Source organism: Triticum aestivum, chromosome 2B (assembly GCF_018294505.1).
Source record: "Triticum aestivum cultivar Chinese Spring chromosome 2B, IWGSC CS RefSeq v2.1, whole genome shotgun sequence".
NCBI classification, from domain to species: domain Eukaryota; kingdom Viridiplantae; phylum Streptophyta; class Magnoliopsida; order Poales; family Poaceae; genus Triticum; species Triticum aestivum.
The window spans coordinates 29,297,899-29,321,922 of record NC_057798.1 but is presented as its reverse complement, the minus strand read 5'-3'; the positions used below and the strand labels follow the sequence as shown (position 1 = coordinate 29,321,922).

Below are 24,024 nucleotides of genomic sequence, written 5' to 3'. Positions count from 1 at the left end.
CGCTAAAAAAAATGTAAACTGGTCGATGGATCGATTGAAAAGAAAAAGAAGAGAAGATATGCATGAAGGAAGAATATAGTATACTCCGTGTATATATTCCACAATCAATCGCCATCCAACTTCTAGAGGGGCGTCTGTTAACTGACGTAGGCGTTGGTTGCATCGATCTATCGCCAGGAGAACGGAGACCGGCACAAATGGAGGCTTGCGTGACGTCGCGCAACGCGGGCGGAGATAGTAACGCGGATGATGTTGCTGTTGTTGTTGCTGTTGCATCAACAAGGTGGCGCGCCGCCGTCAATACGTGGTCATCGCGTCGTTGGTGTTTCCTATGCGGGGCCTAAAAAGCGTTGGTGTAGGCAGCATGTGTGCAATGATAAGCACTATCGTTACAAAGTACTGATTCCTCTGTCATAAAATAAGCGTTGCTGATCTAGCATAATTTTTTTACTAAATCAATTACACTTATTTAGGAGCATAGAGAATATACGGCAGTGAATACGAGCTGCGACGCCCATCTCGGGGTAAATGGAACACCCTGATTACAGGAGCATCTGAGCTCGGGCTCATAAATGAATTTCTGAATTGCTACATGATACTGCTAGTCTGTATAGCCTGAGGAAACCATGTTAAATTCCCTTTGCTAAATGTCGCGTCGGTCGATTTCGAATGAGGCCATAGGTGGGGGAGACAAGAGGAGAGGGCGGCATCAATTTTCAACTCCAACGAGGCCAAGCCACGACATGCTAGAGACGGGACGATGTTGCGATTTGCGTTGTCTCAGGCGGAGACGAGGAAGCAGGCTGACGGGTGCGATTACTGTCTACGTCGGACCAGGAGGGCGGTGGGGCTTGGACGGATGGCCTTGGGTGACAAACAAGCACGTAAGTGGGGGCGGCGCACGGCAGCACCCGCCCAGTCACATTGGACGGAGGTACGTGGCTAAGGCTGGATAGGTCGAGAGTGAGGAGAATGAACCACTGCGCGGGTGGAGGAAGAAGAACAGTGGCGCACAATGGCCATTGGATTTGGATGGGACGGCCCATAAAAGAGAAAAGTATACTTTTCGCCCCTCAACTCTTGGCAGAGTCTAGATTTGATCCCTCAACTCCGAAATCGGACAACTTGCACCCGGAACTACTAAAACCGGACAAGGTTCATCACTGGACACGGTTTTGACCGGTTTTTTGTGCTGGCTTTTGCCGGTTTTGACTCAAATTCGCGTACTTTCTTCAAATCCGTTTATTTCATTCAGGTCTGCATACCATTTTCAAGTTCAAGTGTTTTTTTTTTCAAATCCGTGTGCTTTCTGTAAAAGTTCATGAATTTGAAAAAGTACGCGGTTTGAAAGCAGTACACGAACATGAAAAAAGACTGCGAATTTGGGAAATTATGTGAACTTGAAAAAGTACGTGGATTTGAAAATAGTGCGGATTTCAAAAAGGTGCGCGAACTTGAAAAGCAGACATTTGGAAAAAGTACATGTATTTAAGTAGCACCATTCAAAACCGGGGTGAGCCAGCACCAAAATTGCTCAAAATCGAGATCTGGGATGAATCTTGTCAGGTTTCAGCCGTTGGGGGTGCAAGTTGTCCGGTTTCAAAGGTAAGGAACCAAATCTAGACTCCGTCAAAAGTTGAGGAACGAACATAAAATCAACTGACGGTTAAAAAAATCCACGTGGTAGCGACATTTTTTTTTTTGAGGGGACACGTGGTAGCGAGATGAGGAGGGCGGCGTCGAGTATGGACTCCAACGGGGCCAAGCCAGCGAGGGAAAAAATAAACGGGACGCTAGCTAGCAAGAAACCGGGAAAGCTTTCGTCTGGCTCGACCCAGCACCTCCCGTACGTTGTCCGTGACAAGGACTGCAGCCGTAAACAAAAGTTTCGTCGAGTCTTCCCAATTCGGTGGACACACGGGACAGACTCGGCGGCAGACTCGACTCGATTCGTGAGAAAAGGAGCGAGCTGGCACTCAACTAGGCCCTATCCTCTGGACTTTTGCGTCCTTCTAGAACCAAGCACGCACGCACGCACGCACACCAACGAGGATCAGCATGACACATCTTGTTGGAGCATCCGTAAATATATGGTTTTCATTATTTTCCGACCCGCCTTGGCAAGCCATTCTCGTTCTAGAAGCAAAGGTTCCTCAGTCGCGATTGCACCATGACCAAACCTCCGTTGCATGCGGCTCTCTTTGCCTCTTGTAGACGTGTTATCACTCCTCCCTTCAACACTTCCTCTCAAAAGTTTGACATCGTAATTAAGAGTGCGTGGTTCAGTTTGCGGTTACTAGACGCGGTGCAATTTGTCCACCTGCTTCTTGTATGGTTAATTATAGTCCCTTTCCTTTTCTAAATAAATGGAGGAAAAAGGATCTCCATCATCCGTTGACTGAGGAAGGAGAAAAGTAATGATAGAGGTTAGTAGAAAATATATACTACTAAAATGCGATGAATACTTATAGTCTGTTTTTTTTTTTGCAGGGGTTACATAATCTGAGGAAGATTACACCATAATACATGAGTAGGACAAACAACCAATAGACTACACCATAATACATGAGGAAGATTACTAACCATGGCATATGTCAAAATTCACATGCATAAGAGCATGGGTTGCTTGTTCAGTCGTCCCTTGGGACAGTAGCATTACTCAACACATACACATGAGATCTGAATCTAAATACGAGGCCAAATAATGTGTACTCAAAAATCTGAATTCAATATCAGGTCACTTTTAATGCACTCAAATCCAATACCAGACCAATTAATGTACTCAAAACATGTATCCAGTACTCCCTCCGGTCCTTTTTACTCTGCATATTGGTTTTCCCGAAAGTCAAACTTTGCTAAGTTTGACCAAATTTATATTAAAAATTATTAGCATCTATAATATTTAATAAATATAATATGAAAATATATTCCAAGATGAATCTAATGATATTGGTGTTGTTATGTGAATGTCTATAATTTTTTATATAAACTTGGTCAAAGTTGGATGAGATTGACTTCAGACAAACCTAATATGCGGAGTAAAAAGGACCGGAGGGAGTACTAGGCCAATCGGAATCTAAGCAGAGCCAAATATGAAATTCATACTCATGAACCCTCCTCGTATGCATGGAAGAAGAGTTTATACATGGGACACATGGACAAAATATATGGTAAGGATTTACTTGTTTGCAGATTGAGGACACGACCATGACTTACGGACTTGCATTCTCTAACATGACATATCTTCTGAGTTACAGAGTACCAAGAAACATAATCTATCTAGTGCAGATGTACCCATAAATAACTAAACAGATAACAATTGGGATCAGAGCTTACAGGGGAGGAACCCACCGACGAAGATGATGACGAGGAGCAGCACATAAACACGGGGCAGGAGGGCCCTGGCAAAGCCGAGAAGGCAGTGCCCGTCGCGGTACCGCAGCAGGCAGAAGCCGGTGGCCAGCTGTGTGGCGGTGGCGCCGCTGTACACTGCATCCATCAGTGCCATGTGTACCTCACCATAGTTCGCCGTGGACCGAAGATGGACCCGTGGCCACCGCAAGGGACATTAGAGACCTCTCATCGGTGTCGATCTGGTTGAGATGGCCAGCGTAGATCGTCGTGGCACGTGCTCTGCTTGACTGCGACCCAGGAAGGCGAACTGATCTGCGCAGACGGGGTCGACCGTCGTCCAGCCACAGCAGTTGGACCCGCCGCCGCCACTGTCGCCGCAGCTCAAGGGTGTGATCTGGAATGGGGTGGGAGGTACGTGCTGGTGGCCGTAGCGATGGGAAAGATGGGGATGGGGCAACACATATAGAGTGGAGAAGAAAGGGCATCGACGGATCGGGACATGTAAGGCCTGTTCTGTGGCGGCACCGGCGTGGAGCAGGCGGAGGGAGATTGGTTGAGTGATGGCGGCTGAGGGGAGGGGAGGAGAGAATGGGGAATTAGGGTTAGGTGTGTGTGTGTGTGTGTGTGTGTGTGTGTGTGTGTGTGTGTGTGTGTGTTGTGGAATTAAATGGACTGGCTCAAAATTTTGCCACCCTGGCGCGTTGGCCACTTAAAATTTTGCATCTTCGCGCCCTCTCTCAAACTTCAGGCGCGCCCTTTTCTTTACAATCTCTATATATCGTTGAAATGACTGACTGACAAATGGGTCAGATAAATGGGCACAACCGACACATCAGCAGAGGCCATTCATGACGGTTCAGATTGCATATAAAGAAGCAAAAATGGGAGGTAGTTGGTCGATACGTGGCGGTTTCCGTGACGATCCCCCAATGTCCGTCATCCGGGGGCTACCATTTTGGGGATCGTCTCCATCTTGCTGATCCATGACGGTTTCCATGACATTTTCAAGAACGTCATCCGAAATCCTCATGGATTAACAGATTTCTTGTAGTGTCGTAAGAATGTGGAATCAATTATGAAATGTAGTGTTGTAATGGGGGCTTGGGGTCATGACAATTAGACACCCACAAACGTGGATCGGTTGCTTCCATGGAGCACAACACATGTAGCATGGCAGCCGTATAGGAAGGACTTGAACACACTTAAGCTCTTGGTTGTTTGGGAGATATGGAAACACCGTAATGACATTGTCTTCACCAACAAATCGCCGCGGATCCAAACCGTTGCCATGAGGATCATCGAGGAGGGCAAAGTTTGGCAAACGGCTAGGTTGTTCAAGCGGGACATGCAAGCTTTCTTGTAACAAGGCCTTTGAACCTTGCTTGTAACTTGGTGGGTGGGTTTTTGTACCCTCTTCTCCTATCAATATACACACATGCTTATGCGTATTCTAGGAAAAAACATGTTGTGAAACGTAGCCGTGCCCATGTATAGTCTAGTCAACTATAAAGCAAACTGAATCATACAATCTCGGAAATTAAAAAGTTTTTAGGATACATTGAAACCATGTTTATGACATATTTAAGGATCAATTAATTGTAAAGCGATCAATCAAAGTATAAGCTGACCTGAATTTTAGGGGAAAACAAATTATTAACATCAACTATACCTTTAAAGCTTAATTTTAACATTTTTGTAAAATAAAGTATATAGTATGGCTAATGAAGCTCTAATAGCAATAATTTGACAATACTTTATTTTGCACTCAGACGATAAAAATAATTGAAATATCTGTAATTTCTTCGGTTATTTATCGAGGGTGGCAAAAATAATGACCGTCAACCAAGCGGCCAGCTTGGTAAGCTACCAATAAGAAAATTGCAAGTAAAGAAATAATAAGTACTAGATATCATGACTTCTAAAAGACCTCTACCCTCACTATATACTTCCAAAAAAAATTTGGAAAATAAATGGGAATGTTACGTGATTTGCATATTCGCGAGAAAAAAAAGGTAGTGACAGGAAAAAGAGGAAACAAATGTGGGCCGAACCGAGGATTGGAATTTTGGAAGCACCGACATGTCCATTCGCGGGCCAGACCGGGAGGAGCGCCCCCCGCGGCCACCGACGGGTGGGGCCGGGAGAAGCGTCTCCCATTCCCCTTTCTCATTTTCCAGATCTCATTATTGCACAGCGCCTTCCATCCTTCCTGCGCCCGGTCCGCAAGTCAGACAGAGGAGGAGGACCAAATCCCTCATTCTCTCTCGGCCAGCCAGCCAGCCAGCCTTTCTTCTCCCGCACGACAGCCCGCCCTCCCGACGCCGCCGCCGCCGCCGCCGGCGAAATGGCGTCCCGCATCGCCTCCCGCCTCCTCCGACGCTCCAGCCCCGTAAGTCCCCGCGCCCTCTCCCTCCTCCCTCCTCCCCGCGCACCCGCGCCACGGGGCCCCGATCGATTCGCCGCGGCCGCCCGTGCGATTTTGGGATTTCGCGCGGGGGAAAGGGATTTAGGGTTTGCGCGGCGGTTCCGCGCCTCGATGCGACGGGCCCGGTTCGCTCGACGTGGTTCCGCGGGCTGGTCTCCGCGGGCGATTGGGGATCTCTGGTCGGGTTGGGGTGGGGAATTGATGGTTGCCGTTTGGTAAGGTCGGGCTGATGGGCGCTCGGCGAGAACACCGGGACGCGCCTCGCTCGGCGTGATTCGGCGTCTCCCCGCAGATTAGGGTTCCAGTTCGTGCTCTCGCTGTTTCCCCCCGTTTTTGTGCTTGCGTTGAACGGTCAACCTAGAACCGGCTGCGCAGCAGACAGGCCTGAATATCTGGGGTAGGATCGTTCGCTTTGTCTAGTCCGTGGCAGCAGATAGGAATTCGTCTGTGTTTTATCAGGAGGCATGCAATTGACAAGCGCTGGATACGTCTGATTGGCTGCTAGTTACATACTATATTGTTCATGGTTATGCTGCATTTTTTTGTGCCCTGCCCTACCTGTTAAGTGCAATCTGTTGTGATAAAATGTATGTGACCTGTCCTTGTCCCATCTCATGTGTTGGATTGGCTGCTGGTTAGGTAGTTTATCGTTCATGCTTATGTTGCAATTTTCACACCCTACTCGACCTGTCAAGTGCAATCTGCTCTGCTGTCATCAACCGTGACTTGTCACTTTCCCATTTCATGTTGTGCTAATAATTAGGGCATTTTGGTGTGCTTTTGACAGGACCTAGGCTCTAACTTGTAATGTTCATATTGGCACCAATCCTGATTGCCACTATTGGTCTCATTGGTTTACTACCTTACTTTATGTTAATGTGATCAATTGTAGCAATACATCATATGTAAGATGCTATATTTTATACTACATATCTTCGCAGAGTATGTAAGCACCCTGCTGTTTTTACCCCCATTTCCGTGCTTGTGTGGAACGGAGAATCTAGAATAGGTTGCACATGCTTGAATATCTGGGGTAGGATTGTTTGCTTTGTCTAGTTCTTGCCAGTAGATATGAATTCATTTGTGTTTCATCAAGGCATGCAATTAACAAACGCTGGATATGTCTGATTGGCTGCTAGTTACATAGTATATGATTTATGCTTTTGTTGCATTTTTCATACCCTACACTACTTGTTAAATGCAATCTGTTGTCATAAAGTTTGATTTGTCCCTGCCCCATTCCGTGTTTTGCTAATAACTAGGGCATTTTGGTGTGCATTTGACAAGATCTAGACTCTTAAGTTGTAATGTTCATATTGGCGGTAATCCTGCTTGCTACTGTTGGTCACATTGGTTTACTACTTTACTTTATCTTCTTTTGATCATTTGTAGCAATACAGCAGATACAAGATGTTATACTTCATGCAACATGTGTTCGCAGAGTATACGAGTACATGGATTCTTTTCTTATGTTTTCTTTTCGTGCTCACTGTTTCCATTTACTTGCAGACATTAGGCCTCCTGAGGAGCTATACACATGTCAGAAACTACAGCAGTCAACTTTCAGGTTATTTAGCTGAACAGCTGCTATTTGGATATTGATAACTGGTTCACTACCGATGACTCTAATACCTTTGTACTCTTTCCAGGTCTTATTCCAGCTGGTCCCCAAAGCTCAAAGCTGACAAGGTAACCTTTGTATTTAGTTGTATTCTGTAGAGGCATTTCTGACGACTTCATTGTTTATTATCTTCATTGCAGATGTTGTTAGATATATTGTCCTGTTGAGACATGAACTAGTTACTAATGGTTGTTGCTTTTAAATTTCAGAAGGAACTATTACTTCCCAAATGCCTCTCCTTACCAACTCTGGAGTAGGTCATTTGCATCAGACAGTGGTAATGGCAGCTGCTTTTTTGGTTATGTTCAACATCGTTGAATTGCAACCACTGTTGAATTGCTGCCGGAGATGTGCTAATCGATTCTTGTTGTTTCTTCTGTAGGAGACAAGTTTGAAGCTGTTGTGCCTTTCATGGGTGAATCTGTAACTGATGGAACTCTTGCTAACTTCTTAAAGAGTATGCATGCTCTCTCTCTCTCTCTCTCTCTCTCTCTCTCTGAGTGAAGGCCATTCATATTCTCCTATTAACCCTTCTTCAATACAGAACCTGGCGATAGAGTTGAGGCGGATGAGGCCATAGCCCAGATTGAAACTGATAAGGTTTGGCATCACTCTTAATCATTTTGAATTTCACTCTAAATAAGTGCCAAATCTAGTCCATATGATTTGTAACACAAAACATATCTTTCCTTCATAATCCAGGTGACAATAGATGTTTCTAGTCCTGAAGCTGGTGTTATTGAAAAGGTGAATAATTTTTCTCTTTTAGCTTCCACTTGTGCTTCTTATCATGGTCTGCCTCTACCTGAGCTGTAGCGAAATTGCTAATTTTCTTAATGCCATTGCTTCGCAGTTTATTGCTAGTGAAGGTGATACGGTTACTCCAGGCACCATAGTTGCTATCGTATCAAAGTCTGCAGCACCCGCTGAAACACATGTTGCCCCATCTGAGGAGGCGCCCCAAAAAGAATCACCTCCAGCAAAAGCTGAAGAGAAATCACCAAAAGCAGAAGAGAAACCAACAAAAGTAGAACCTCCCAAGAAGCAGGCACCAAAGCCAACTCCTTCGAAAACCTCCCCTACAGAACCACAGCTCCCTCCAAAAGAGCGAGAGCGACGGGTAAGGCTAATCTTCAATGACTTAAAGTTGTAAAGTTGCATGGAATCAGTTTTAAAGGGATTTGTCTGTAATCTTTTACAATGGTAACTGCAGGTGCCAATGCCCAGGCTTAGGAAACGCATTGCCAACCGTTTGAAGGATTCCCAGAACACATTTGCAATGCTGACCACATTCAATGAAGTTGACATGTAAGTGTGTTGATACTCTTTTTTTTTCTTATTTAACATTAGTTCGTGTGGTGCTGACCACATTCACTGAAGTTGATATGTAAGCATGTTGCTAATCTCTTTTCTTATTGTAACATTTGTTCTTGTGGTGTGCTATCATGGTAGTTTTCACTTTTATCTTATCTTTTGTCGTTACTCTTGTGGTATGAATGCTTCACTGTACAGTTGTTGAACATGGTGAGATGGTGACATCTGGTCCCATCTAGCATATCACGAGGACTTTTAACTACACCATGTTAGGGTGCATGTCACTATATTACCGGTTGCCATCCACTAACAATATAACAGTACACTTGTAGTATATAATGATTTATACAAGAGTGCTCACAGAAAAGTCTGCTTGTTTCCTGACCAAAACATTAATACTATTTTCTTGTAGTAGTTAATAATGGGTATCAGTATGTGATTCAGCATATGCTCATCTTTTCGTGTGTAAGAACTTAATCAATCATATTTTTTCCACCATCAACTGTTATTTAAAATAACTCACATTTGTAGATACTGTTTATCACTTTAATATTGATATTGTGATGCAGGACCAATTTGATGAAGCTGCGGTCGGACTACAAGGATGAATTTGTCAAGAAGCATGGTGTCAAACTGGGTCTGATGTCTTGCTTTGTCAAGGTAATGTCCAATGTCATGCATCGCCTAACTATTGCTGATTTTGTTCAATTATGCTGATTCTGTTTGGCTTTCGCAGGCTGCTGTTTCTGGGCTGCAGAACCAGCCAATTGTCAATGCTGTCATTGACGGTGATGACATCATATACAGAGACTATGTCGACGTTAGTGTTGCTGTTGGCACTTCCAAGGTACTAGAATAACGTATAGTTGCCAGCATGCTGCATTCCTTGGTTTTAGGGCTATTATCTCACTGACAATGCAAATCTCATATATTTCAGGGTCTTGTGGTGCCGGTTATCCGAGATGCTGATACAATGAACTTTGCTGACATCGAGAAAGGGATAAACAACCTTGCAAAGAAGGCTACTGAGGGGGCGCTGTCAATTGACGAGATGGCGGGAGGAACATTCACCATCTCCAACGGTGGTGTCTACGGAAGCCTTATCAGCACGCCCATCATCAACCCCCCACAGGTACTGCTGCCTTTTTTTTCTGGTGCTCAACTGAATCTCTTGAAACAGCATTCCATAGCAGATATTCATCCGAAACACAACTCCTTGTCTATTTTTGCAGTCAGCGATTCTTGGGATGCACTCCATCGTGCAGCGCCCCGTGGTCGTGGACGGCAGCATCCTCGCCAGGCCCATGATGTACCTCGCGCTGACATACGACCACAGGCTGATCGACGGCAGAGAGGCCGTCTACTTCCTGCGCCGCATCAAGGACGTCGTCGAGGACCCCCGGAGGCTGCTCCTCGACATATAAGCCCCATGCGCTGATCTCCTTCGCTGCCAAGTGCCTCGTGCTTGTCTGGAAAATAATACCGTGCAAATTTTTGACTGATACAACGAGTTGCGTCCTGGGAAGGGCGAAGATTTGAGTTGAGGATATGATAACGCGTTTGTCCCGTTTCTGTTCAGAGCTTCGGGGTGTAGTTCCCTAAACAAAAAATTTGCTTTAATTTTCAACGCAAGAGCAATAGATATATGGTGCCCTTTTGGTTAATGTTTGTCGAATGGATTGTGCCCTCTGCATCTGTTTAATGGTGTTTTAGTTCCATGTGAGATGAATAACCAGTATGGTTCTTTCCCGGTGAAAACACTAGGATGTAGTTTCTCTAGGTTTGAATGTTTAGTCGATGTAAACAAGGCCCTGACGCAATCGGAGCCTTGGGTATATAATGAACTACTGACATTCATCCAGTCGGTTTTGTAAGACGGAGCCTTGGGTACAGTAAACAATCGATAAAGATTGATGTCAAAAAAAAAAAACGATGCAGACGTTAACTTGCAACTTTAAGAGCATCTCCAGCCGGACCTCACAAAGCCGTCTCATACACCCGGATAGGCTGTCCGGTCATGTTTTTAAGACTGTAGACAGGATGCTTCAAACGAGTCTCAAATGTCCGGACTGACAGAGTGATAGGCACCCACATATCCAGCTCAAATATGGGGCGGCCTGGGCCCGTCCGCCTGACAAGCCCGCCCACCACATCGACTCCATAGATGTCCCATAAAAAACCCCATCGGCCTCGTTGGTCCGAAACGCTAGTTCACTCACTCTCCTCTCGCTCCGTTATCTTCTCTCCCCTCACCGATTCAGGTCGAATTCGGCGCAATGTCGAGCTCCGACAGCCGCTCCGACGACGAGGTGGATCCAGAGTATGAGCTTGCCCTCCGCATTGCCTTGGAATGGTCCAAGGTGGAGACCGGGGGCAGCTCCGGATCTGCAGCCTCGCCGTAGTCGCAACTTCCCCATCGGCGCATCTCTGACGCCGGCGCTGGTCCCTCCCGACCCAAGGGCATCTCCGACAGGAGGCCAACGCAATCGGCGCCTCCCCTACACCGTCCCCTCGCCCCGCCGGCTGCTGCTCCTCCCCCTCTTGGGCAGCGGGCAAGGGAGAGGGAGGTTGTGGAAAGCTCTGTCCTCTGCCGGCGTGGGTTACCAGCGGAGCCCGACGAGGACCAGCGGCTCCTCGCGTGGGTCTATCGCCGGTTGCTTACGGTGGCAGAGACGGACGCTCGGCGGCTCCGCCGGAAGAACGCCAAGGCTCTTCGGCTTGCCATAGAGCAGTCCGAGCGGGAGGCGTTGGAGAAGCGAAGGAGGCGGTTCGGCTGGCCAAGCTCAGGCGCCATCAGGACCGGGCCGTCCAGCGCCTCAAGGGCCTCGTCATCGTCGACTCCTCCTCCGACGACGACCACAGCTCCTCCGACGAATCGGATGATCCTCCACCAGCCGCCAACGGGTACAGCTACGCCAGCGACCAGAAGGGGAAAGGGCCGCCCCGGAAGTGGTGAAGTTGATTTTAGTTTCAAGTTTTAAATGTAGTATAAAGTTGTCCGTTGTTTATGTGAACTTTGGTGGATCTTTTAGTGAAATATTGTGCTATTTCTATGTCCGAAGCTGGTCTACGTAGTTTCATCGACGTTGCATGATATAGTATGGATATAGGGGTTTGGATATGAGAGATGCGGATATGAACGACGCGATTTGAAGAGTTCCCGGTCACTGTCCGCGGACGCGTTCGCGGTCGTTTGAGGGCCCGGATTTGCCAAGTCCGGCTGTAGATACTCTAACAATAGCAATCTCCAGTGTAGGCCCAGTCGTTTTTCTATTCTGCACAGCTGCACTGTAGACTGGTCAACCGTGTCTTACACTTGCAATAATTCTTAATTCACGACTGCGAGGCCCGACTATATTAATGCTTATCACATAGTACTACCAGTGTCTTATCTTCATGAACCGTTCTACCAAAGTGGCAGGGTCAAGGATGCCCACATTAGGATAAGACGGGTCCAGCAACAACAGTACATCTGCATCCAGTGGTCTCATCTCTTTTAAGACCGTTTCTTAATTTGAGCAGTGCATTAGGGCGCCCAGCTCAACAATTCCGGCCCTACTGCTTGTACTCGCTCCGTCCAAAATTACTTGTTGTAGATGTATTTTAATTTTAAATATATTTATTTTTGTGACAAATAATTCTGGACGGGGAATTGCACCCATCAATGCTACACGTACGCAGAGTGTGCACCAAGTGAAAAAGTTATCTTGCTTTCGTCGTATTTTGGGTGCGCCCGAACTTTTTTTTTTCCTCTCCGGAAGTTGCTACTAAGAAACTAGGAAAAAAAATCAAACCATTGGTAATCCTATATACTACTCACAATATAGGAGTATCTCACAACATTTTAAATCGCGTTGGTAATTCGGCCCATTGTTGGTGTCTTTTTTCCCGCCTCCTGTTTTCTCGAGCTGTCTAGAATTACAGATGCTAACTTCATGATATTCTCCTCAACTTTTCTCTGTTTTGAAACGAAGGTTGGCTGTTTTTCCAGAGGACAGGGGGAGGCTTGTCTCAGTTTGCTGCAAACCCATTCCGTTCTTCTTCCATGGCACTCAGGATTCAGAGCTTTCCAGGGACCAACTTCAGTTCTGATCTCTACTTTCTGTATCGCACCTGGGCAAAAGCAACCCGACGGATGAACAATACTCTCTCCGGATCAAATTGAACTGCAAAAAACGTCTTATATTGCTGATATGCATGCGATCTGTGGCCTGAATGGCTGCAATAGTAGGTTGGCTTTTCAAACAAATTTTCGGCCCAACAGTTTTACCTCTCCAATGCACACAACGAAGACTTGAAATGATTAACAGAGTTTGGACCAGCCTGAGTGTCTCTTCTCTTGGATCAGAAGGCTCGAGTTACACGGCTCCATATCCCAGAAAATGCACAAAAGAAATCAAACTGTATACTGAGAAAGCTTCGGGTTTCGACACCAAGTTCAGTTCGCTCGAACAAGACTATAAAGGACTCCGTATTTGAAGTGTGAAGAAGGGCTTCAGGTTCCAGGTTCAGTTCCGGCTCTGCGTCATGGAAGGGGGGGGGGGGGGGGGGGGGGGAAATGTCAATCTGACTCCAGTTCACGTCAGAAACAAAGACAACCAACTTCCAACAAATTTTGACTCGCTGAATAACAAAATTCGAATAAATTAAGGAGTTGCCTACCAAATTTGACCTGCTGTGCTTTGCGATGTCACCAAATTAGACACACTGGTGGGCCGTGGCGACGGCCAATGGTGCAGTCCGGCGGCTCAGCGTACTACATGGTGGTTGGTTGGTGGCGGCCGACGGAAGCGCCACATCTCAGGACATCAAGAGCAGGGGACAGACACCAGAGACGCAACACAGCCGGAGATGTATACCAGGACTGACAGCGAACAAGTCATTTGTGCCAGGAGTATATAAGAAGTTGAGGAGCAGAAAAGCAAACAAATGTGCAATTGGTTGAAGAACATGTTTATTTTGCTCCGATTGATCATGTGCTGAAGGCTTTCTTTTTCATCAGGAAAAGCAGTTATTTCTGTGTTCCTGACCAAAAACATATTGAGCTATCTCTGGAAACGAAGTGAAATTCTTTAAATTTGGTGCATTGAGACAAACAAAATGCAGCTTGATTCGTTCCTGAAAGTAATCCTTTTCCCTTGTGCTTTAGTGGAAAAGTCAGTCAACAATATACAGTGTCCCTTTTGATGTGCTGGATGTGTAGTTGTGTACCAATCAACTGGCCTCACCTTTCTTCGGTAGGACCCACCATATTGACCAAAAACCAAACATGAAAAAGACCCTAGGACCATTTGCTCTTAAGTTCATTGGCACTTGCTTCAATTATTCACATTTCATAACCCACCCGGCCATCCCTAAGAGAAAGGTGCCTCCACCATGCCGCCTCACTCCCTATTACTCTGCCTCCTCTTCCTCACCCCAGCCTCCGCTTCCTACACCAAAGACGGCTTCACCTACGACGGTTTCTCTAATGGCGTGCTCCGGCTTGATGGTGTAGCTTCAATCGCAAGCAGAGCTCTCATGCTAACCGATGGTGTTGCCCGGAGTGTAGGACGCGCTTTCTTCGGAGGCCGGTTCGACTCTATTTCCTCATTCTCAACAACCTTTGTGTTCGTCATCACTCCTCCTTACTCTGATTTGAGCGCATACGGGCTCGCCTTTACGATTTCCGCCACGACGGATTCTTTGTTGGATGCCCTCCCGTCTCAGTACATGGGCATGTTCAACCGTGAAAATGTAGGTAATGTCACAAATCGACTCTTTGCTGTTGAGCTTGATACCAGCCAAAGTACAGAGTTCGGGGATATTAATGATAACCATGTTGGAATCGATGTAAACACCTTGGTGTCTATCAATTCCACCCCTGCTGGGTACTACAAACCAGATGGCACGTTCTCTGATTTGCTACTTATTAGTGGAAAGCCGATGCAAGTATGGGTGGATTATGATGACAGTTCGCACCAAGTGAATGTCAGTTTAGCACCTTACTTAGAGCACAAGCCTCAGAACCCACTGCTATCCAGCACTGTCAATCTTACATCTGTTTTACCAAGCTCAGTATATGTTGGCTTTGCCTCTGCAACCGGCACTTTAAGGTCCATACACCGCATTATCGGCTGGAGTTTCAATCCAAATGGGGAGGCTAAGCCACTTAACTACTCAGTGCTGTCTGAAGTTATACAGGATGTTCGACGCGATGGTCAAAGTCGCTCCCATATCCCTAAGGGTGTTCTTGTACCAGTTGTTATTCTGTCAGTGTTCATCACAATTGTCATTATCATTGCTCTTTATGTTTATATGAAAAAGGCAAGGAAAAGTAGTGATTGGGAAATCGATTGTGGGTCATCATCCTTCACATATAAAGATCTTGCCGCTGCAACCAATAATTTCAGTGACAGGATGCTTCTTGGGAGAGGAGGATTTGGAAAGGTGTACAAGGGGGTGCTACAAACCTCGAAGCAAAATGTTGCCATCAAGCGGGTTTCACCAGAGTCAAAGCAGGGGATGAAGGAATTCATAGCTGAGATAACCATCCTAGGCCATCTCCGCCATCGCAACCTTGTGCAGTTGCTCGGTTATTCTCGACACAAGAGCGAGCTCCTTCTGGTTTACGATTACATGCCAAATGGTAGTCTCGACAGAGTTCTGCACGGTCAACGTAAGCAGACTATAGACTGGGTTCAGAGATTCAACATCATAAAAGGCATTGCATCTGGTCTTTGCTACCTCCATGAGGACTGGGAGAAGGTGGTCATCCATCGAGACATCAAAGCGAGCAACGTGCTCCTCGACAATGAAATGAACGGTAGACTGGGTGATTTTGGTCTGGCAAGATTACACAACCATGGCACAGATGCCCACACCACGCATTTGGCTGGCACCTGGGGGTACATTGCTCCCGAGCTGGCTAGGCTAGGAAGGGCAACCAAGGCAACTGACGTCTTTGCATTTGGTGTCTTCATGTTGGAGGTTGCTTGTGGGAGGCGTCCAATACAGGTGAATGATTCTGCTGGTGAGCCAGTGCTGCTGACAGACTGGGTGGTCGATGCATGGGAGAGTGGTTCGATCCTCAGAACAGTAGACCCAAAATTAGAAGATTATGTCAGTGAGGAAGCAGAGTTGGTACTAAAGCTTGGCTTGCTCTGCTCACACCCAGTACAAAGTGCTAGGCCATGCATGCGCCTAGTGATGCAATACCTTGTAAAGGATGTGCTACTCCCGGATTTCCAACCAAGTTTTTTGAGCCTTACTAGCAGGGATGAAGAATTTGGGCAGCATATCCTGTCATGCCCTTCTGTAGCGACGACCATAACAGGACTTTCTGGAGGAAGATGATGCATATTTAGTTATGCTTGCAATAATCTGTGTTCACTAGAAATATATTACTATGTAGTAGAATTTCACATAAAGGATTAGTTACACGCCTGAAAACCATGTATAGTGCTGTATGAACTAAGGGTACATATAAAAGTTTCTTTTCTGTATGCCTCTCATTTGATATCCTTTTGTGGATGCGGATATTTGTTATACTTTTGTGCTTATCCTTTTGCAAATGCAGTTATGTGTTAAACTTGTGCTCCGTGGTGTAGTCCCCTAAACTATTTGCTTTAATTTTCAGTGCAGGATCAATAGATATGATGCCTTCTTGGTTAAAGTTTCTTGCATGACTAAAGCAATCTGCCCTCTGTGTCGTCTATTTGATGGTTTTGTAGTTGTGCTACACGGTTTTAGTTCCCATCTGGGATACACTAGTATGATTTTGATGATGAAACCACCACGATGGGTGTACCCCCGGTTAGATAAGGATATAAATTATCCTCCCTGTCATACTAATGCTATTTGTACTAGTTTCTCTAGGTTTAAACAACAAAGCTTTAATGCAATCAGAGGGACAACTAATAAATGACATTCAGATGAAAACTTATAAAAACTTCTGCAAGACTGTACTAACTGCACTGCAGGGCCGAGTCGGTTTTTCTTTTCTGCACCGTAGGCTGGTCAATCATGTCTTGTAAGAATTCTTAAATCGTCACTCCAAGACCTATTTAAGACCATTTCTTAATTAGAGCAAACCACTAGGGTGCCCATCTATCTGTGATAAGTGGGTTCATTGCATTCTAGTTACTGACATTGCAAGCCCTGAAAGCAGGCATCATGCATCATCGGCTCGACCCACGACACCGCAAGCAATTGAAAATCTAAGCGTTCCCCCATGCTTGATTAACACCTGACATTTACTCCCTCCGTTCCAAAATAGATGACTCAACTTTGTTCTAAAGTTAAAACAAAGTTGAGTCATCTATTTTGGAACGGAGGGAGTAGCAGCCAAGACCATACTGAAAAATTACAAAACAAATTGCGAAAGTTAGGAGTCAATTTAAGAAAACAATGAGAGTTCAGACGGTTCGTGTCAGCTCAACACCAGATCTGACTAAGTGTCCTAGTTTTTGTGTAGCAACTACTGGAGCACTGGATAATAGACTATCCAGTTCTTCCAACTACCAACTAACTGTATATATGTTTCAAAAAGAAAAAAAACTAACTGTGTCCAGTTCTACTGTTCTAGTCATCTGGTGTATCCACCATCCAAGTGCTAACTGACTGTATATAGTGTACTGTCGTATCCACACAATTCGTATCCAAATGCAAGTTTCTGCATATAACCGTTGCTGGCGGGCTAGCTCACCGCATGAAGGAGGGGAGGAACGAATCCGTACCCTGAGTTTTCCCATTCCAGGAGAAAATATTACCTTGGTATGCAGGGGAAGACAGGGACGGACGGCGGAGCTGGAGAAGGGGGCGCTGGGGCTGGACGGTGGCGCCGGAGCTAAGGACCCCGAGGCTGGAGAATGGGACGAGGAGATGGGGCGGCGTCGGGCTGGGGGACGGACGGCGGTGGTTGGGGCACGGCCGCAGGGGTGCGGGCGCCGGTGCTGATGGCGTTCTGTCTGGATGGAGTCTCCTATTCCGCGCGCGGGTCGGGGGATAGCGAACAAACGCGCACGCCCGTGGTCGTGTGCCGGCCCATTTTGTCAGTCCTGTAGTATTTTTCTCTCTACCCTGAACTCCCCCTTAAAAAAAATCGGTTTCCTGAACCGTTTCTTTTTTCTTTTTTCTGTGTTTTGTCTATTGGCTTTTTTCGGTTATCTTTTCTTCTTCTTCTTCTTCTTCTTCTTCTTCTTCTTCTTCTTCTTCTTCTTCTTCTTCTTCTTCTTTTATTTAATTAATTTTCCTTTTCTTAATTTCATGAACATTTTTAAAATGCATAAGTACTCCCTCCGTCCCATAATATAAGAACGTTTTTTAAGCGGACATAGCTTGAAAAATGTTTTTATATTACGGGACGGAGGGACTAGTTCTTAATTTTGTGAAACTTTTCTAAAATATGGGAATATTTCTTAAATTCATGAACGTCTTTTGAAATTTGATAACACTTCTCAAACTTGTGAATAGTTCATGAATTCGTGAACATTCTTTTGAGACCAAACAACAATTTTCAGATTCATGAATATTTTTTGAGATTCCAAAACATTTTTGAAATGGTGAACCCTTCTGAATTCATGAACATTTTTTTAAAAAATCAACGATTTTTAAATTTAAGAACATTTATTGATACCCTGAACATTTTTTTGAAATTCCCCAACATTTGTTGATTTTGGAATCAATTTTTGAAATTCATGTATAATTTTTATTTTCTTGATTTCACCAAAAATTGAATTCATTAACAGTTTTTTAAAATTCATTTTTTGGAATTCATGAACATTTTTTAAATTTATGAAAAAACCTGGGGATTTTCTGGTTTTATAAAATTAAACAGTAAAAACAGCGAACAAAAAGAAAAAAAACCCTAAAGAAAGGTGCCCGCGCCCCACAATGGGTTGGCTCAAACCGTGCAAGGGGTGTGCATTTGAAGGGTATCCTCAGACCCGTGCGTGGATTAGGATGTCCCTTTTAGTGTTGGCGGAGACGCTCTAGCCGGAGCGGCTTTCTCTGGCCGTGTTTTGGGGCAAAATTTTCTCCTGGGTCCGATATTATTGCCGAAACAAATCCTTACTAGTGTGACACTAGGGAGAATTGCTCTTGGGCTTAGTCGGCCTATTGGATCCACACACGACAATACCACCAACATATGGAAAATTGTATAAAAAACGAACATCTGGAAAAACTCAAAAAAATATCTGGAGAAACTGCGCAAGAGCAAAATGATGCGACTTGTTATAAACAGACTATTGACAATAACACACAGACAATAAGGATCTCCAACAAACACATAAGTTGCATCGGGGTCTTTTCAGCTTGTCGACCATAGCTTTTCCTTTTGTGTCTCGACCTATCTCCAATCCTCGGGGGTGAAAAACAAGCATAATACTACAACCTTAATCAACTTATGCTCATTAACTGTATATAGAGTAGTGTCGTATCCAGACAATCTGTATCCAAATGCAAGTTTTTGCATATGACCGTTGTTGGCGGGCTAGCTCGCCGCATCAAGGAGGGCAGGAACGAATCCATACTCTGAGTTTTCCCATTCCAGAGTAAATGTTACCTTGTATGCAATGCAGGGGAAGACACGGGCGGACGGCGGAGCTGGAGAAGGGGGCGCTGGCCGCAGGCGGTAGTGTCGGAGCTAAGGACCCCGAGGATGGAGAGCGGGACGAGGATCTGGGGCGGCGTCAGGCTGGGGGACGGACGACGGTGGTTGGGGCACGAGTGCGAGCCCCGGTGCTGATGGCGTTCAGTTTTTTTCTTTTGAGGGTTGATGGCGTTACGTCTAGAGTATCCTATTCCGCACGCGGGTCGAGGGATAGCAACCAAACGCACACCCTTGCCCACGGTAGTGAGCCGGCCCATTTTGTCAGTTCTGTAGTATTTTTCCTCTCTACTATGTTCCCTCCCATCGGTTTCCTGAGCTCCCCCCCCCCCTAAAAAAAATCAGTTTCCTGAATCGTTACGTTTTTGTGTTTTGTCTGTCGGCTTTTTTCGTTTTTCTTTCCTTCTTTTTTTTTATTTCTAATTTTTCTTTTTTCTAATTTCGTGTACTTTTCTAAAATACGCAAGAAGTTCTTAAATTTGTGAAACTTTTCTAAAATATGGAATAATTTTTAAATTCGTGAACGTCTTTTGAAATTTGCTAACATTTCTCAAACTTGTGAATAGTTCATGAATTCGTCAACATTCTTTTGAGACCACAGAACAATTTTCCAATTCATGAATATTTTTTAGATTCCAAAAACATTTTTTAAATCATGAATTCTATGAATTCATGACCATTTATATGAATTCGTCAACAGTTTTTAAATTCAAGAACATTTATTTTCATCGTGAACATTTTTGAAATTCCGCAACATTTGTTGATTTTGGAAAAAAAATGAAATTCCTAAATAATTTTTTATTTTTTTAATTTGGCCATCATTTTTTGAATTCATTAATTTTTTTCAAAATTCATTTTTTAAATTGACGAACATTTTTTAAATTTCTAAACGAAAGTTAAAACCTGGGAATTTTTTTGTTTTTATAAAATTAAATAGTAAAAGTAGAGAACAAAAAAGGAAATGAAAAAATAAAAAAAAACGGAAAAAAGGTGCCCGCACCCCACAATGGGTTGGCTCAAATCGTGCAGGGTGAGTGCATGGAGCCTCACCAAGCTTAAGTTAAAGCAAGGGTTAGACACTTTTACCGTTGAAGTTCAAATAACCTCTCCTTGAATGGACATGGACCTTGCTTCTCTAATTTCCTTGTTGTGGTCTGGTGGTTGCCCTCCAGCTAGAACCTTTTGAAAACGAACTAAAAGGAAAACAAAATATTCTCGTGTTTTTATCATTTATCATTTTTTTGGCACAAAGGATTAACAACACAAGTGAAAACATCTGTCTCAATAAGATTGGTTTATCTACCTAAGCACCACACTCAAGTTGAAAAACTAAGTCTAGAAGTTTCAAACCTCCTAGATAATAAGTGAGGTGTATGAGAGACAAAATATGAAACACAAGTGTGCAGCTTCTAGGTGCGTAATTTAAAAGAGGGTTATCACTTAAAGTGAGAAACTTACTACTAAACAATTTTTATTTGAGCAAGATTCAAATTAGAAAACATTACAGGACACTCGAAGTTGAAAGTTATCGAATGAAAGCAACCAAGTAGCTTGTGTGGATCTTCATACGGTTGTCACCATACCGTACACATCATTGGATAAGGTTCAACTCCTTGCAAAAATAACACACAAAATAAGAGCATCAATAGAGGGCAAGATGCAGTCCCAGAGGAGCCGGACGTACCACAACGGCGTTCGTGCCGTGACAGTGTCCATGGCGGCGAGAATGCAGGGGAGGAGTGTTGTGGCGGTGGAGCTAGGGGAGGCCCCGCACAGACGAGGGAGAAGAGAGGGGAGAAAAATGGCTAGTTCGGCGCGCGCGGGGGGGGGGGGGGGAGGATTTGCCCCGCCTGTCAGGTCCTATGTGGCGGATACACCCGGGCCTCTCCATATCCGCCCGAGATTTGGGCTAGATATGAAGGATAGTCATCGGACGTTTAGGGCCGGTATGAGGAGTCTGTTTGGGTTGTTTTTAGATGCTTTAACATGACGGTACATATATTTTGAGGCAGAGAGTGATGTTAAATACCAAAAGTAAATTATTCATTGAAACATTACAACATTATTTGATTCGCAGGAAAGAGTGGACTTGTATAACAACAAAAGACTCGACATGATAAGGACTCGGATTACTGGCTGGCAGGATGACCCTAACCATCATATTGTTGGAACCAAGCAAATTAAACAAACATGTTGGCTAAAATAGCCGGAATCAGCAGCAGTATTACTCGGTAGTGAGGACGTTCCGAGGAATCGAGTAAACACCGATCGAGTGCATCCTATAATGACCGGGCCAGTTATCGGCTTATCGCCACTGCTGTCATGGAAAGCTACAATCATGCTTCCCTCAGGCACGCTGCTTTTGAACGCAGTACCAGCTCGCGTTCCACCAAAAGGTCCAAACTCTCTTTGATTTGTGACCAATTTTATTGACCGCAGAAAATAGTTCGGCGCACTGGAGTTATCAATTACACCGGATACTCCCTTCAGAAACTCCGAAGGACCTAGTGTGAGCTGCAAACAATAGGGTGAGAATATTGTCAGTGAGTGATGTATGCTCCATGCACATGCATGCATGAGAAAAATTTCGAATCTGAAAAAATATACTCACTGTGTGCTCCGATCCATCTTGACTAAAACCCCAAAGGTTTTCGGTGCGAGTCTGCGCAGTTTGGGCAATGTAGGTAAATTTAATTCCGTCGAAGAGGTCGCTGGTGTGAACAGTCACACTTTTTAGACGCAAAGGTTTTTCGTTGATGTCATGAACGAAATTTCCTTGTGAACCCCATGCTTCACTCTTCGTAACAGCAAGAGCACGGCTCTGCATATGCAAGTGAAATGCATGTGAAAATCACATACTAAACAAAATAGGAAAATACATTGAATATTCCCCTAACCGGCATAGTACAATATCCAAGGATATCAAGCTCTAGTATTTCTCCACCAGGTATTTTCTCATGTACTTTTATCTTGATGACGCCACGTGCCATTGAGAATTCACCGGTCCCACCCACAATAGCCCACTCACCTTCTTTCTCAACGGATGATCCAAGTACTTGAAGAGTGGAGTCCTTAAACCTGTGAAATTAGTTGCGCCTCATAGCGGTCATGCACCAAAAGTTTATAATAATGCATTAATTAAAAAATGAATTAGAAAAGGGTGGAAATTGTTATATTGATAGAAGATGTGGGGCACCTAGCCGTCGACCAAGGATCGTAGGTTGGTACCAACCCCCATCCTACCATCCTGATCGGTTAGCTATGATGCACAGATTAAAGGACAATTTCTCGGGCTCTTGCAAGAAAGCGGTGATTACTGCCATCAATAGAGATATGTGCTTGTTGCTAAGGCTGGTCATAGTGGGGAGTAACTTATACTAGTGTCATGCATATGACACTAGTCTAAGTTACTACCTTTATAGTGCAAAGTAACATAATAGTAGTGTCATAGAGGACTTTATTAATTAGTTTGTAGACTCATCTTGTCTTGGAAAGCGCTATGTTACAGTAACATATTATGTTACCACTTCTCATTAACTACATGTCACATAAGCAAAAATTTCTCGGAATGCGCTATGTTACTTGCTAAGTTACTCCCACTATAACTAGCCTAACACATTAACAAAAGGCAGCGGCTAAAAGAATGGCCTAAATACGGAATACCGTGATCATCTGTGAAAACCAAAAATACAGGGCACACCATTAAATACAAGTTAATCTTCTACATACCTTTCAACCTCTGAACAACATGGAGAATGAATTGTGCCAACTCTTAGAATGCATATGTAGGCCGTCTGCACGGGCAATCACCTGTGCCTTAGGGCCGACCCCATCATATATTTCCCAACTGTTAACAAAAGTCGAGCCAAACCCATTAGTGCCGGCTATTATTTGTAACTGATTTGGGTTTGGCCCGGAATAGATGTGATGCAAGTACACGTGTTTGATTGTAAACTTTGTGATTTCGGTGAGTGTACTGTTATCAACCAACTCGAAATTGGAGGGGAGATCCATGGCCATGTAGAGAGAGAGGGGGGGGGGGGGGGGGGGGGAGTGTGTGTTTGGGCTGTGTGAATAAAGAGGAAGCTGGTGAGGGGTATTTATAGCATGTAGGGAACATATTAGTTAGGGCACCCCTTTTTCTCGTTTCTCTTTTGCTAGGGCAGCTAATCCATGAGTAGATCGATCAAGCATCATTTGTATAGGAATGGTATACTTGCTCTCGTGCATCACGACTTATCAAGGTGTCATGGGGTGGCACAGTGACCTGTGACCATGTTCTGAGCATAATATTATAGTAGACATTGCACACCTTGCATCTGTTGACCTGTGACCAGTGACCTGTGGCACAGTGCTAACATGATAGAATGAATTTTATAGACATTGCACACCTTGCATCTGTTGAGAATAATATTCAACCGCTAGCGCCAATAACCCATTTTGTGTATCTCTCCATGTTCTGAGCAGATGCGTTGTCAGCTTAATAACCCACTAGTTTTTGTTCCAGTATCACATGTTATTTTACTTTCATCGGAAGAGGGGAAAAACGGAGGGAGTTCCAATAGTTGGAGGAGCAATATGCATCGTCAGTTAAACACGGCACGTAGGTTGCCTAGCCACCTGGTCGAAGTTTCTAAGAAAAATCAAATGACCCATTCAAGTTTGTGGAAATGCGCAGGGACACGCGAGTGCGGGAGTGCTCACCTGCCAAGTCTTGCC

At 44.7% G+C, this 24,024-nt stretch overlaps 2 protein-coding genes across 2 annotated transcripts; both read left to right on the top strand.

Annotated features, from left to right (window-relative positions):
• Window positions 1-5,521: 5,521 nt before the first annotated feature.
• LOC123043269 (dihydrolipoyllysine-residue succinyltransferase component of 2-oxoglutarate dehydrogenase complex 1, mitochondrial) lies at window positions 5,522-10,378 on the top strand. Its single transcript, XM_044465678.1, has 13 exons — window positions 5,522-5,743; window positions 7,289-7,346; window positions 7,429-7,468; window positions 7,610-7,677; window positions 7,783-7,857; window positions 7,945-8,000; window positions 8,103-8,147; window positions 8,254-8,520; window positions 8,614-8,708; window positions 9,284-9,374; window positions 9,451-9,561; window positions 9,652-9,846; window positions 9,947-10,378. Exons 1-13 carry the CDS (start codon window positions 5,699-5,701, stop codon window positions 10,136-10,138), a joined length of 1,338 nt encoding a protein of 445 aa, XP_044321613.1. The 5' UTR covers window positions 5,522-5,698; the 3' UTR covers window positions 10,139-10,378.
• A 3,633-nt stretch (window positions 10,379-14,011) lies between these two features.
• LOC123043268 (L-type lectin-domain containing receptor kinase SIT2) lies at window positions 14,012-16,207 on the top strand. The gene has a single exon (XM_044465677.1). The coding sequence runs from the start codon at window positions 14,091-14,093 to the stop codon at window positions 16,047-16,049; it is 1,959 nt and encodes a 652-aa protein (XP_044321612.1). The 5' UTR covers window positions 14,012-14,090; the 3' UTR covers window positions 16,050-16,207.
• Window positions 16,208-24,024: the final 7,817 nt, after the last annotated feature.